Source organism: Leopardus geoffroyi, chromosome C1 (genome assembly GCF_018350155.1).
Source record: "Leopardus geoffroyi isolate Oge1 chromosome C1, O.geoffroyi_Oge1_pat1.0, whole genome shotgun sequence".
Classification (NCBI taxonomy): domain Eukaryota; kingdom Metazoa; phylum Chordata; class Mammalia; order Carnivora; family Felidae; genus Leopardus; species Leopardus geoffroyi.
Genome location: NC_059328.1, coordinates 55102626 through 55117217, shown reverse-complemented (window position 1 = coordinate 55117217; position 14592 = coordinate 55102626). Strand labels below are relative to the sequence as shown.

The window sequence follows — 14592 nt, the reverse complement described above, 5'->3', positions numbered from 1 at the left end:
TATATACCGCAAAACATAAGCATTTCTTACCAGGATAGCAAACCTGTACTGAAGGAACTGAGAGAGAGATGATTGTGTCACCTTTAGGGTAGGATATATCCAAAGATACTGATCCTCACGGGGATGTCTTTGGGGCAGCACATTATAGATATGAAGACAAGGCTCTGCAGATAGGCCTGGCTGTGGCATTGCCCACTATTGGTCCAGGTACAAGGGTATATCAATAGGCCATCTAAATGAGAGGCTGCTTGATCTCATGAATATTGCAGCTATAGGGGTGGTATTTCCCTGTAATTGGACATAGCGGCATAGTGTCCTATCCTGCCTCTGTCTTAACCATTGACGGAATGGAGCCTGTGTCTCCTAGTCTGGTGTCTGTAAGCATGGCAGTGAAGACCACTGGCTGTAGTGCCAGACTGCCTGGATTCAGTCAACATAGATTCCTAACTGCATAACCTTGGGCAAGTTCTTTGAGCCTTTTGTGTCTCAGTTTCCTCATTTACTAAATAGCTATGAAAATGGCATATACCCCATAGGCCTATTAAAGGATTCAATGAAGTGAAGAAAGTGAAGAGCCTGGAATAGTGTCTCGAGTATAGTAAATACTCATGAAATGTTATCTAGAATAAAGTTTTTATACAATCTGACCTAGGATGGGGAGTGGAGAGATGTTTGCTAACATCTCAGTCTCAGATGCTAGAGCATGTGTTATCAATGCATTTTCTAACCCCCTCTTATGAAGTTTTATACATATATTTTTAGTAATTTTATTTTCTTTTTAGCAGAGAACCCATTATATTTACTGACTTCTATTTGAAAACTAATCATCTACCATGGGCCTTTGTCTCTATTTTAAGAAGTGTCAGTTCCCTTTTGCAGCTACTGCCTTTTCTCTTACTCCGCTACAGGTCTTGATTAAAATTTTGCCCACCTAGTCTTTTTCTTCTGGGTGACAGAGGATGGGCACTTGATTTGGACTAGAATTCTGGCTCCAACTCTTATTTCCAGATAGCCTTCAGAGAGTTACTTAATCCCTTTTGGCACTGATTTCTCATTTCTAAAATTGAGATATTATTTCTAACCTTATTGAATCGCCGTGAGGATTAAAAAGGATATCAGTGCATACAAAAATACCCTGCACAGGGCCTGCCACTTAGCACAGGCTCTCTCTTTTCCTCTATCAGCCACTGTAATGATGATCAAATCAGGAAGCTCTGGTCCCGACCCCACTCTCTGTCTAAGGAGGTTCAATCAGCTATAGTTGGAGCTGGTCGGCTACTGGAGCAGGTTGCTTGGCAACACTCACAGAGTTGTGACAGTCCTGAAAACAGTTTGCATCAACAAGGTTTCAATGATTGCAGACGAACATAAGCACTGAAGGGACAGTAAATTGCCAGAACAACTTCCCAGCCTTTTGCAAGAATGATGCATGACCCAATTCGAGAGCAGGGGTTCATGAAAAGCAAAGGTTTATACTAAACAGCATGTCCTTCAACTATCATTGCTGGTAGAATAAGTTTATGGCTGGGGTGCCTGTGTGGCTCAGTCGTTTAAGCCTCCGACTTTGGCTCAGGTCATGATCTCATGGTTCAAGCCCTGTGTCGGGTTCTGTGCAACAGCTCAGAGCCTGGAGACTGCTTCGGATTCTGCGTCTCCCTCTCTGTCTCTGCCCCTCCCCTACTCATGCTCTGTCTCTCTCTCTCTCTCTCTCTCTCTCTCTCTCTCAAAAAAAAAAAATAAAACATTAAAAAAATTTAAAAAAAGAAAAACTTGCAAGACTAGAGTGAATGTCATTTCCCTGAAATAATTATTTACCAAAAGAAAACGCATGCAGAGATTTTAACAAGTGATACCTACGCACACACACACACACACACACACACACACACACACACAAATTGCTTCCTCCCCTTAGAAAACTTTTTTACACTATCTGGTTTAAAAGGCTTCAAGGCTTCAAGGTTGCCCATTCCTAAGGAAGGAAGCCCAGACACCTCACCCTAGCCCTTAAAGCCCTTCCTATCTGGGCCTGGTCTCCTTTCCAGTCTTGCCTCCCATTACCACCTTTACCTGCAGCCGTCATGTAGACAAACTGTCCTAGCTATCTTGTCCTGAATGCTTACTGGACTTTTCCATCTCTCTCCCTTGGCTGTCATTGTTCCCTAGGCATGAGATGCATGTCCTCACCTACTTGAAGTCCAAACTCAAGGTTCCTCCCTCTCTGAGGCTTCACTGATCATCTGTCCAAACATGAGTTTTCCCACCCTCAAATTTCCATGAAATTTCATTTTTAACTGCTCATAAGGAACTGACCACATATTAATTTGTATTAGTAAGAGTAAGAGTAGCATCCACTGACATTTACTGAGCATTTACTAAGCACTAGCTACCATAGGAGGCATTTCAACTATGTTATCTCATTTTGTTATATAGAAGATATTTCTTTGGTATGGTAGATATTTTATCCCATGATTTACACATTCTTGGAGGACAAGGACACAGTGCAGTGCTCATACTGTGCTAAAATTTATGCATGATAAAAATATATGGGATGAAAAGCTAAAGGTGAGCAGTAAATGTAGCCCTCTTTGGTTTCACCTGTATCCAAACAACTGTTGATTTTCCCATTTTGTAACTTTCGGGGATTCTAGCCAAATAAAGGGTTTAACGGGTGCTTCATTCTGCCGTGCAGCTGACCACACCACATGGCCACATGTGGTCCCTCAGCTGCAGCTGAGCCGCTGTGCTGTCCCAAAGTACATACGTCGAGTCAGTGTCCTTTTCTTTCTTCCGTATTCCAAAGGCCTTCCTTGTACGTTTTTTCAATCCTGTGGAAAAAACAACAAAGGGTCAAGGAGATCAAATTTCTCTTTGAACACTCCTAGCAACATTCAAGTACATGGTATCAGGGCTCCAACTCATGAACTGTGAGATCATTACCTGAGCCAAAGTCAGAAGCTTAACTGACTGAGCTACCTGGGTGCCCCCAAGTGAACGAAATTTTTGAAGTTGCAACACACCAGTTAACTTTGAACATTTAAAAAGCAGTGAAAGTGTATGTAAGTATCTGTGTGTGCACGTGGACATGATTCATTATTATTTTCAACAGATGTTTATCAAAGACCCAGCACTGTAAGTTCTTAGCTCTCTGAACAATCTAAGAATATAAAGAATGCAAAGGAGATCAGGGCTAGATATAGAAAAGATTGCAAGCTTCTCTTAGATTATTGTTATTCATCACTAAATAGGTCCTTGGTCAAGAAACCATATCACAGATTTATATAAACAGCAATTTTTGGGTGAGATATATCCTGAGAGTAGGACCATTCCAAGGCACAGATTACATGAACAAGAGAGCTACACTGACAGAACACATCTTTGTCTCCCATAGTCCCATCTCATCTTTTTCTAATTCTTCAATTCTGTGGATTATTAACCATTCTCTGAACATACCCCAATATCTGTACTCAAGTATCTCTTTCTTCTATAAGGGGTTCTTACCTCTGGTTGAGGTGCTTTTCCTAGTCGGATATTTAGAATTTCAACCATCTATCAAGGCCCAGACAAATGCCACCTTCTCTGTGAGGGCTTCTCAGCCCTAGAGGTATAAGAAACTGACTATTCTGTGCCCCCTCGACCCCTAATGTTGCTCGTAGGTATATTTTTATTTATCAAATTGTTTCACTTAGTTCCTATGTCAGTTTCCCTCACAGGCTGTGAGCTTTTCTACGACACAGGCCAAGGATTCCTTCTGTATGTTCCCTACACCTGGTATAGGTACCAGATAACATTTGTTGATTTAAAATATCTTCCAGGAAGCATCATTCAGGAAGTATTGGGGTAAGAAGGCTCCTTTCTTCCATCCTGGAGAAACCAAGCCCAATCTTGGTTCTTCCATTCCTATCCTGTCAAGGCTCTGTCTGGGATTCCTATCTCCTACATGTTCCATAGTTACATATATGGCTCATGTTTCTTAGTGAGTATTATTCAGATATACTAGATGCCTATATATTTCAAAGTCTTAGACTTGTTATTGGTGGTTTGGAAAGTCTTCTTGACAAATTGGAGCTGGAAAAGTCACTGAATTTCAGGATTTGTTTGGCACTAACAGGTGGAACAAAGGGAAAAACATTGACAGAATCAGAGATTCGATGACACCTTCTTCCAAAACATGTGAGTCAGCCCAAACCGCTCAGCTTACGTGAGTCATTCATTATCTGGCTCTTAGGATTCTACTCATATGTGATCCCCAAAATGTCTCTGTTCAGTCTAATTTTGCATTTTAATAGTCATTCCATTTAAGGTGTTTAGGTCTTTAAAATGTCAATGTTTGTTTAAAAAAAAATCTCTTCCCACATTAAGCTCTTCATTACTCTTCACATGAGTTTATAGGAAAACTCACTGACATTTAAAACTACCCACCCATAATATTTAGGAACGCCTTCCCCCATTAATTTTTATTTATTAATTTTTTTTTTAATTTTAAAGAGAGAGAGAGAGTGCGTGTCAGTGGGGAGAGGGGAAGAGGGTGAGAGAGATTCTCCACACTTTGTATGGAGCTTGACATGGGGCTCCATCCCATGACGCTGAAATCATGACCCAAGCTGAAATCAACAGTGGGATGCTCAACTGACTGAGCCACCCAGGCACCCTCATTTTTAATTTTAATTGTTAAAAACCTTCTTGCTTCTTACCCCTAATTGCCTTATCCTTTTATAGGGAAAAAATATCATAATGACAATCATCATTTTCTTCTTGGGTCCAGGCCTCTTAATTGGCTTTTCCATGCTTCTAATTCAGGTTTGGGGTCATAGTAAATGCTATATTTTACCAATCACTGCTGTTTTTATAGGACTTTGAAATAAATGCTATTATTATTTTATGTTTTCAAATCATTTTATTTTCTATAACTTGACTATAAGAGACAGCATGTTCCACCAAACAGATCAGAAAATACACATAAATTCCAGTAATTCTTGTATTAAATTGGTAAGAGAACAGGCAATAGTAGTTTTCCATAGATTCTGTCCTGTTACGACCACCAAATTTGGACAATAGCCAATATGAACTAAGTCACAAACACCATGAATTGTCCATCTTCCAGTGAAAAGTGCAAAGGATCAGGATTCAGGGGACAGAGTTCATTTCCAGCATCATTTTAAATTGTGTAGCTTAATACAAGTTCTATCTCTTTGTGTCTCAATCTCTGTCTATAACAAATAAGCCAATAATAAGGGAAGAAAGAATTTGCACACATTCACAAAATGCTATGCCAATCTGTAATTTTAATTTCACTGAAAGTTGCATTCCCAGATTTAGAATACTTTTGTATATATGGAACACATACGGGAATACACCAAATATGTGACATTCCAGAAAAACAGAACTAACCAAATTGTCAAATAAGAGAAAGCATTGGAAACATTTTTCCCCCTCGAGAAGTGGAAAGGTTGGAGAAATTTAGGAAAGTAGGAAGACAACTCTGAAAGACTAAAGCAAACAGTTATGAAACGTAGAAGTTATTTGTATCTTAACAGCTCTTTGAGAAGATCCAGGAAGAAACAATCATACCAACTGTGTTAAAAGTGAATGTACAGGTGTGGTCATACGTTTCAGAGTTCATTAAAAAAATATTCAAATAAGCTTTTTGAAAGGGAGTAATGATTTTCCACTTCTGACTCCAGAACTTCATGACAATTTTAAAGTCAATTTCTGTAACTGTTTTTAGGTTGGGTCATGAATATTTGTCAACTATTCTTTACCAGAAATGGGAGGGAAAAACATCACTTGTTTTTTAAGAAATGAAGTAACTATTCCTTTGTCAATATCCAAACAAAGAGATATTAAGGGAAAGAATTTTGTTGTCTTGATGATCTTGGGCTAGAACGATTCTCCTCCAAGCTGTGGAGGTGAGAACATCCTCCAGTATGCATCCAGAACTGCAGCCTTGGGTCAGCCACACAGGAAGTCTGGCCTGTGCCTCTAGCTCCTCTCCACTTAATTTAGATTCTTTTAGTTTCCTTTGGTACTACCAGAGGAGCTAGTCAAGTCTGGGAATAACAATGAAATTAAAAATAGACTGATTTTTTAAGAGGGTGGGAAAGCTCATTTTAAAATAGGTGATCCTGGATATGATGTTACAAGGTAATAACATAAAGCAAAGAGTACAGAAATTGACAACAGTGATAACATAAGAAAAATATAGAATAAGAAGTTTCATCAGTGTAATATTTTTAGTTATTGTTACTGAGGCCTTACCTATAAGCCAGGCACCAGTTGCTTTACATCTGTTGTCTCATGTATGTGAAAAAGTAGGAGGTGTTTTCTTCTCAAATAACTACCTAAGTTAGGTTTTATTATCATCATTTCCAGGGAGGAAATTGGAGGCTCCCTTACCTCTATTGCTCCCCAAATGTTGAAGTTCTTCAGGATTTTGTCCTAGGGTCCTCTATACCCTCTCCCTGGGGCAAACCCACATGGTTTCACTTGCCATCTGTACATAGATGAACCCTGAATCTATAGGTCAGGCCCAGTAATATCTCACGAGCTTCTAAATATAAAGTACTTCTCATAGTCAGGCTTTTCTTTTTTTTTTTTTTTTTTTTTTTTTTTTTTTTAAATTTTTTTTTTCAACGTTTATTTATTTTTGGGACAGAGAGAGACAGAGCATGAACGGGGGAGGGGCAGAGAGAGAGGGAGACACAGAATCGGAAACAGGCTCCAGGCTCTGAGCCATCAGCCCAGAGCCCGACGCGGGGCTCGAACTCACGGACCGCGAGATCGGGACCTGGCTGAAGTCGGACGCTTAACCGACTGCGCCACCCAGGCGCCCCATAGTCAGGCTTTTCTAAATTGACAAGAGATTTCTTCAAAAGCCTTTAAGCTCCACTTATTTTTTTTTTTAACGTTTATTTATTTTTGAGACAGAGAGAGACAAAGCATGAACGGGGGAGGGTCAGGGAGAGGGAGACACAGAATCTGAAACAGGCCCCAGGCTCTGAGCGGTCAGCACAGAGCCTGACGCGGGGCTCGAACTCACAGACCGCGAGATCATGACCTGAGTTGAAGTCGGACACTTAACCGACTGAGCCACCCAGGCGCCCCTAAGCTCCACTTATTATATATATGCAACTAAACCTATAAAGGTACGCCTGATCATTTAGTTACAATTATTTTCTGAATAAAATTCTCCTCAAAATGAAATAGTTCTCATGGTGACAGATGGTAACTATACTTATTGAGGTAAACATTGCATAATATATAGAATTGTCAAATCATTATGTTTGTACCTGAAACTAACATAACACTTTATATCAACTATACTTCAATAATAAAAATTTTTATAATGAAATTGTTCTCTATCAATAGATAAATGGATAAACAACATTTAGTATACTCATATGTAAAATATATTTCTTGTGAAAGGTCCAAAAAGTTGGAGAGTCTTTTTTTTTAACTTAAGAAAATATCTTTTAAGTTTAAAACACAAATTGTGTTTACTAGTGTTGTTCTCTGAAACTTCCCTGAGATAATTTAAAAAAAAACGTCAAATTACCTTGGAACTTCCTGGTTTTAAGAGTATACAACTCTGCAGGTGAAGAAGAAATAGTAGAGCAGAACATAATGACCTTTATCCATTTTTTTTCTCCTGAGTACAACTGTTCTATAAAAACTCATTAAACAAATGCTAAATTCTGAATATGAGCCTTTAAATGTTACACTGAAAACAGAATTGTTCGGAGGGAAATTCCAAAAAGAAAAATTTGGACTCTATATTAATTTTAGATCAAACATCAAAATCTGATACTCAAAAGAACCTACAGGGTTTTTGCTTGGTTTTATGTCTTCTGTTTTATTTTTAAAAATCCCATTTGAAATTTTGTTCTCCTTAGAAATGAAGACTGATTCTGTAGATGGACAAGTTGAGGTAACCGTCCTGGAATTGAGTCCAGAAAAAGAGAAACTGAGGTGTGAACATCCTCTAGGCAGGAGCTGAGACCCAGACACGCAGAAGACACTGCTGGCCTTAACCAGAGATGCCGTCCTCCCATAAAGGAGTCTAAGTGGAGAGTCCTGCCAGTTACATCCTCCTTTCTGTCCTTGTCCAGAATTCCTGCCATTCCACTGCTAGCTGTGGGACAACAAGGAGAATCCAAATGTAAAATGGTCACTGTCCTATTAGCACATTGGCAGCAACTGGTTTATCACATGAGCTAATGTAAAGGGGCTGAGATGGGGAGACATGTAGGGATGCAGTAGAGAGTAGAAGAGCCAAAGACAAAGCCAGGTTCTAATGCTGGGGGAGAGAGGGCCCTGCTGGGGTTGGGTGGGGGGTATATTCTGTGTATTTGATTGTTGAGAGACAGAGCTCCTTTGAAGGTATTGTTTTTTGATTACTTTCTTTACTCATTTCACCATCTTGCTTACACATTGCTTTCACTAATAGCTCTTCATTGTGGTGTTAAAGCCTTCGTATAAGCATATTGCCTATGAAATTGTTGAAAAGGCACTACTTTTGGAGATCATCTTCCTGGGGTATATTTGGTTCTTCCACTTCCTATCTTTCCCAAAACAGTGCTTTGGAGCAGAGCTTGGACAATGCAAGGCCAGGGCACAAAGCTGGCTCTAGAGTGACCTACTGGTGTGGGAAAAAAAAAAAAAAAAAAGGAGCATGAGGAGGACGGATGGCAGTGAGCTGTTTAGGGTCAGTCAGTATGCAAAACGCAGTTCTTAGAGGGACACAAATCATTCCCTCATGTATCTCGCCCAAAGCATGAAGATACCAGTTCCCAGAAACACAAGCAGGAGACCTGGTGGGAAGGAGCAGAATGCATGGCCCTCTTTGGAATCCAAAGATTTGGGATCAAATCCCAGTTTGACCCATTGGTGGCTGTCATTTGCAGCAAAGAGAATCTAAGAGGCGTTATGTTACTTTTAATATAAGATTAATGTCCTCACAGGGCATGAGGTTTGGAGGGATAATCCCAGTTTTTCTCTTTGCAATCACTAAGAGCAAAGGGAGGTACCTCTTATTCACTGAGTACCTCGTATGTGCCAGGCATTGTGCTAAGCACTTCACACAGACTAACCCTTTCAATGAGCTCAGAAGGTATCACCAACCCCCTATCTTATGAATTAAGAAACAAACTCCAAGGGATTAAGTTCTTCTAAGATCACTAAGCAAACAAGCGATAAGACCAAGATTTGAGCCAGTTCTGTCTGACTCCAAAACCAAGCAACTTTTTAGAGTAGTCATGATGCTTCTTGTAGTACCCAGAGCAATGCATGGGACATGGTGGACACACCATCCATATCTGTTTAACAAGTAAAAAAAAAAAAAAAAAAAAAAAAAAAAAAAAAAAATGGCCAAAGTTGTTATAATGGTTAAAACAAAAACTAATGACTTTTTCTGATCTTTGCAATCTACAATTCCATGGATGTTCAGATTTTTTATATGCATTTGTGCAAACGGAAGTATTAGGGAAGAAGGAGCCCCGAACAGCACAGGATGGAACTATCTGAATGAATGCACAGGCGTTAGGGCAGAGAATGGAAATGCAGGGTGAGCGGTGTGCTAAGGCCTCACCACATTTTTAGGTGAATAATGTGTATAAGAGCACATCAAAAAGCTCAAGTTAGCCCAAAACACATATCATAGTGAAAAACGAACGGAAGTAAATTATTAAGTACTTACGATGGTTTAGGGAATGTATCAGGAAGTTCTCTATCGTACCCCAGTACAACCCCATATGATGGGAGCTATTATCGTATTGATTCTATACCGTGGAGTATGAGGAGTAACTGGTACCAGAACACACAGCTAGTAGCTGACAGACCACATTTCAGAGTTCCTTCTGCCTGACTCCAGAGTCCATGTTCCTCACGTGTCTGGATATCTCTTTGTCAGTCATCACAATTCATTTTGCTTTCTTATTAAAAAACAAACAGGGGCGCCTGGGTGGCGCAGTCGGTTAAGCGTCCGACTTCAGCCAGGTCACGATCTCGCGGTCCGTGAGTTCGAGCCCCGCGTCGGGCTCTGGGCTGATGGCTCAGAGCCCGGAGCCTGTTTCCGATTCTGTGTCTCCCTCTCTCTCTGCCCCTCCCCCGTTCATGCTCTGTCTCTCTCTGTCCCAAAATAAATAAATAAACGTTGAAAAAAAAAACAAAAAAAACAAACAAACAAAAACCAACTAGATTTTTTTTAATTGAAAGACCTTTTTAGGAAAATTAAGATGCGCATTTCTTACATATGAAGACTGTATTTTGCATGTTTAAATCTTTGTATGCTGCCCAGGGAACATAAGGACACCTAATAAATGTTTGCAAAATCTATTCTTTGTGTAATAATGTAAATTTTCAGCTTGAGCCTTCAGCTTGGAGGGTTACTCAAAGGTGAATCACATGTAATGGAATTATTTATTTTCTGCAGGAACCCAGGCCAAGCACTTGGTCTCAGTAATATAAAACAGACAAATTTAATTGTCCTGGGCATAATGCCTCATATTGACAGTAACTCTAGACTGTCAATATCTATTCATTATGATGGTCGCTGTATTTCTGTCAGGAAAGATTAAGATTCTTTGCATATCAGCTCTTCCTCTAAGTTTTAAATATAGGTACTATAATCCAATTCAGATTCTTTGTCAGAGGGTCTTACAGAACAATGTAAGATAGGTTAAGACAGAGTTCAGCCCTTCCCATGGTTTTTTATGTTTATGATTTTCAGTACTTAGACTACTGCATAAGATACGGGAACTGCTTAATAAAGGAAAGTTCAGTGTCAGGCAGTACTTGGTACATGGTAGTCACTCAGCAAATGTTTGCTGGTTGCTCTATATATTTGCAATTCTCATCAAAATTGTCCAAAATTGATGGGCATGTGCCCTTTGGTCTGAAAGTTTTATCTTCATTCTTATGTGACTCAAAGGAAATTCAGTTGTTCTTTGTACTTAGCACAAAGATGGTACCCGATCGTTCTGAGGGGAGCCTACGGGGAGAAATGTGCATCCTGATGATGTCCTCCATTAGTTTTGGACTGCGAAAGGATGTGAGATGGATGGCACCTTGACATTCAGATTTGATACGTGAGAGTTCATGTTCATGCACTAAAATGGAGATTGCTAGAAGGCAGTTCAGAACTTCAAGGAGTTAAAAACAGTGATGACTTTTTTTTTTTTAAAAAGAAATATTTGACATTTGGTGACACGGAAGAAAATGTTAAAGAGAAGATGGTCATGGAACGGATTTGCCACAAAAGGACTTAGTGTCTGCTATGCTATTATTAATGTAATGAAGGAGCTGAGTAGAATTAGGAGGAATTTTAAGCAGATGAACAACTTCTATTAAGATTTAAGCAGAAAGATCCTTGGGAAGAGTATGCAGTTGGAACGAAAGTTAGGAGGGTTGAGCTCTGAAAGACTTGGATTCGAATGTCGTCTATTCTATCTCCTGGGGCAAGTAACTTAACCTCTGAGTTTCAGTTTTCTCAGCTGTCCATCATAAAAGCTTTGGGTAAAGTTTAAATGGGTATAAAAGTCCTGTATAACACCTACATTATATTGTGCACCACTATATGCAGATTTCTCTTGCTTTTCTTGCAGTTTTGATAGTTACAAAGCATTTGGGAACCAGTTATTTCAGCTGATTACATAAAAGCAACTAAATGCCTGATTTGTAGATCTATTCTTCTAGAAATAAAAATACATCAAAAATCGGTAATAATCAAATTTTCAAAATCTTGAGCTTTCTTGGATTACAGTTTTAACAGCGAAACCAAACTTGGTCTCAATAAATTTAATCTGGTAACATCTATCACAACAGATAAGTGGGGATTAGAAGATTCACAGTCTTTTCAGGAAATATAACTATCTCCTGTAGCATAAAAATACAGCATTGATGAAGCCTTTACTCTGTGCAAGTCTATTACGAACTTAATCAGCTGGTCTTCCCAGTGTGATTTGAGAATAAGCCAATGTCACCTCTACTTGGATTAGTGGTATATTGAATTTGGAGTTTCTTGCTTCCATTGTGATGAGGAGACACACATGCTTTGCTTGGAAAATAACACTTCAAACACAAAATTAATTTGACCTGTTCAATGAGAACCTTGTTCTATAAAATGGCTTTCCTCTTATTCTCCCTTCCTCTCTCTCATTCTCTCTTCCCACATACACTGACTCTCTTCTCTCCCCTCCATCTCCAGTCCCTCCCCTGCCTGACACTGACATGTAAGATTAAATTAAAGTTAATGATCCTGTTCAGATGGACTCTGGTTTTGAGGCATAAACAGAAAAATTCACTGAATCACAATTCACCAAATTTCATTTCCAAAACACTCCATTTTCAACAAGGGAATACATCCCAAAGAAAGCAAACTGGACAGTAACAAAAATCCTTTTCATGTGTCCTTGTCTTTTTATATTTCATCCAGAGAGGAAAGAGCAAGTACTTTGGTAAAACCTCTAACTTGTTACTACATGTGCCATTTAGCGCTCTGAGTTAAATTTGTCAAAGGTGAATTGAAAAAGAAAGCTGGAACACATTCTGCATAGAATTCTCGTGGTTTAATTCTAACCTACTAGGTAGAGGCACAGAGGTGGACAAGGGGAAAGGAGATTTACGTGGCACTGCGGAGCCAACCCATCACAGGCCATTAGCCAACTTCACTTACCAAGAGCCCATGAAGCCTACTTCCAAAATAGAATAGAAATGGTCTGAAAACTTAAAAATATATACAGAAGGAGATATTTTTAAAAAATAAGATCAGTCATCAGATAAACATGCACAAAAAATACAAGTCTCAAAAGGGAACTAAATAGAGAATTTAGCTCTAAGTTCTTTTGAGAGGTCTTAAAGGCCTCTGGGATGTATGTAGATGGATCCCACTTACAAGGGTCATAAAGATAATGATTATCCATGTATTTATTCACCTGCCCTCCATCCATCCATCCTTCTGTCGTCCCACCATCCATCCTTTGGCTATAAATCCTAACAGATAACAAAATTCATTGACATGAAATTATTCCTGTGGGATAATATAAATCTATCAAATTGCAATGAAAACCTGATCCCCTTTTGTCTATTCTCATTGGAGGCAGAAAATATCAAGTTAATGCTCTTGGGAAATTAACCCTTGGTAGGCTTGCAGAATTATCAAGCAATCCCCTCTGCATGGCTAAATGGTCATACTTATAAATCTTATATGCTAAACATTCAAATTGATGTTTGTTATTCTACTAATGATTCTTTGGTTCTAGATCCTCATTCTTACCTAGCAAGGTCAGAATGGCAATTTTTCCATATTGGTCAGTATTCTCTTCACCAATATCCCAGTAATGGCCAGGGATACAACCCTAGCCTTTTATTCAGTGCTTAGAGTCGTGCTTAGAGTTGTGCAAGTTCCAGACTATTTGTGATCACTATCAGAAGACCTCCTCATCTTCTCACTTAGTGGTTGATAGAATAGGAACCTGCTGAATATCTGTCATGTGCCAGAGATTCTTCTGGTCTAGGGATACTGTATCTAATATTACCCTTGGATAATGTGAGATCACAGATCAGTTACTAAGTAACCCTAAAACACCCACCTCCAATTAAGTAGCTGCCACCCACTTTAACTGTTTATCTCTTCATCAGTATGACATGTATGCATAATTTTGTGGTGTTTGGAGTGAAGAGTGACGTAAGATGAGGAAGTGCAAGGCCATATCATTCAAGTTCTTGAAGGTCAAGTTAGAGACTTTAGATTTTAAGAGCAACAGGCAGTCATTGAAAGTGTTTGAGGGGCGCCTGGGTGGCTCAGTCGGTGAAGCGTCTGACTTCGGCTCAGGTCATGATCTCACAGCTCATGAGCTTGAGCCCTGCGTCTGACTCTGTGCTGATGGCTCAGAGTCTGGAGCCTGTTTTGAATTCTGTGCCCCCCTCTCTCTCTGCCCCTCCCCACTCTCACTCTATCTCGCTCTCAAAAATAATATTTAAAGAATTAAAAAAAAGAAAGTATTCAAGAAGGAAAGTAACATCATCTATTACCTTGTTCCAGAAAGCTCCAAAAGTAATTAAATTGCTTAATGTCACTATGATATGCTAAATAAATGAAATGAGTCTCTTCTAGGTCATCAAGAGATAAAATTACACTGTTCTTTTGCCAAAAGTACTATGCTACACTAGTTATTTGAAAACTAACATTTGAGTTAGGTTCTGTATAGAAACTCTAACCAAAGTATTTAAATTGCCTGAATTCCTGAACATTTCTTACCACTTAAGAGTTTACCATTTGTGACAGTATATAAATATATCACTTTTGATAATCCTAATTGAGATTCAACCTAATTAAGAGCCTTCTGTTGAAACCTCCATACTTCCTGAACTCAAACCCCTCACAGAGTTGTGCTACATTTGCAGTCAGTCCCGAAACCAGACTGTAGATTTACCACTAACCAGATATGTGTTGTTGAAAAAAAGATCAATCTCTCCAGAATTCAGCTTCCTGACCTGTAAACTACCTGCTTCCCATGATTATTGTCTTAAATGAGAAAATGGATTTGGATATGTAAATTAAATGCTACCCAAGCAGAAAGCAATATCATTATTTAT

General features: G+C 39.1%; 1 protein-coding gene across 36 annotated transcripts in view; it reads right to left on the bottom strand.

The window, feature by feature from the left end:
* The window catches only part of SGIP1 (SH3GL interacting endocytic adaptor 1), a 206338-nt gene that overhangs the window by 117688 nt on the left and 74058 nt on the right, over positions 1 to 14592 (bottom strand). For all 36 annotated transcript variants that reach the window (XM_045477730.1, XM_045477729.1, XM_045477736.1 and 33 more), the window contains one exon: positions 2765 to 2828. In XM_045477730.1, the coding sequence (XP_045333686.1) occupies positions 2765 to 2828 (64 nt within the window). The remainder of the gene's footprint in view (positions 1 to 2764; positions 2829 to 14592) is intronic.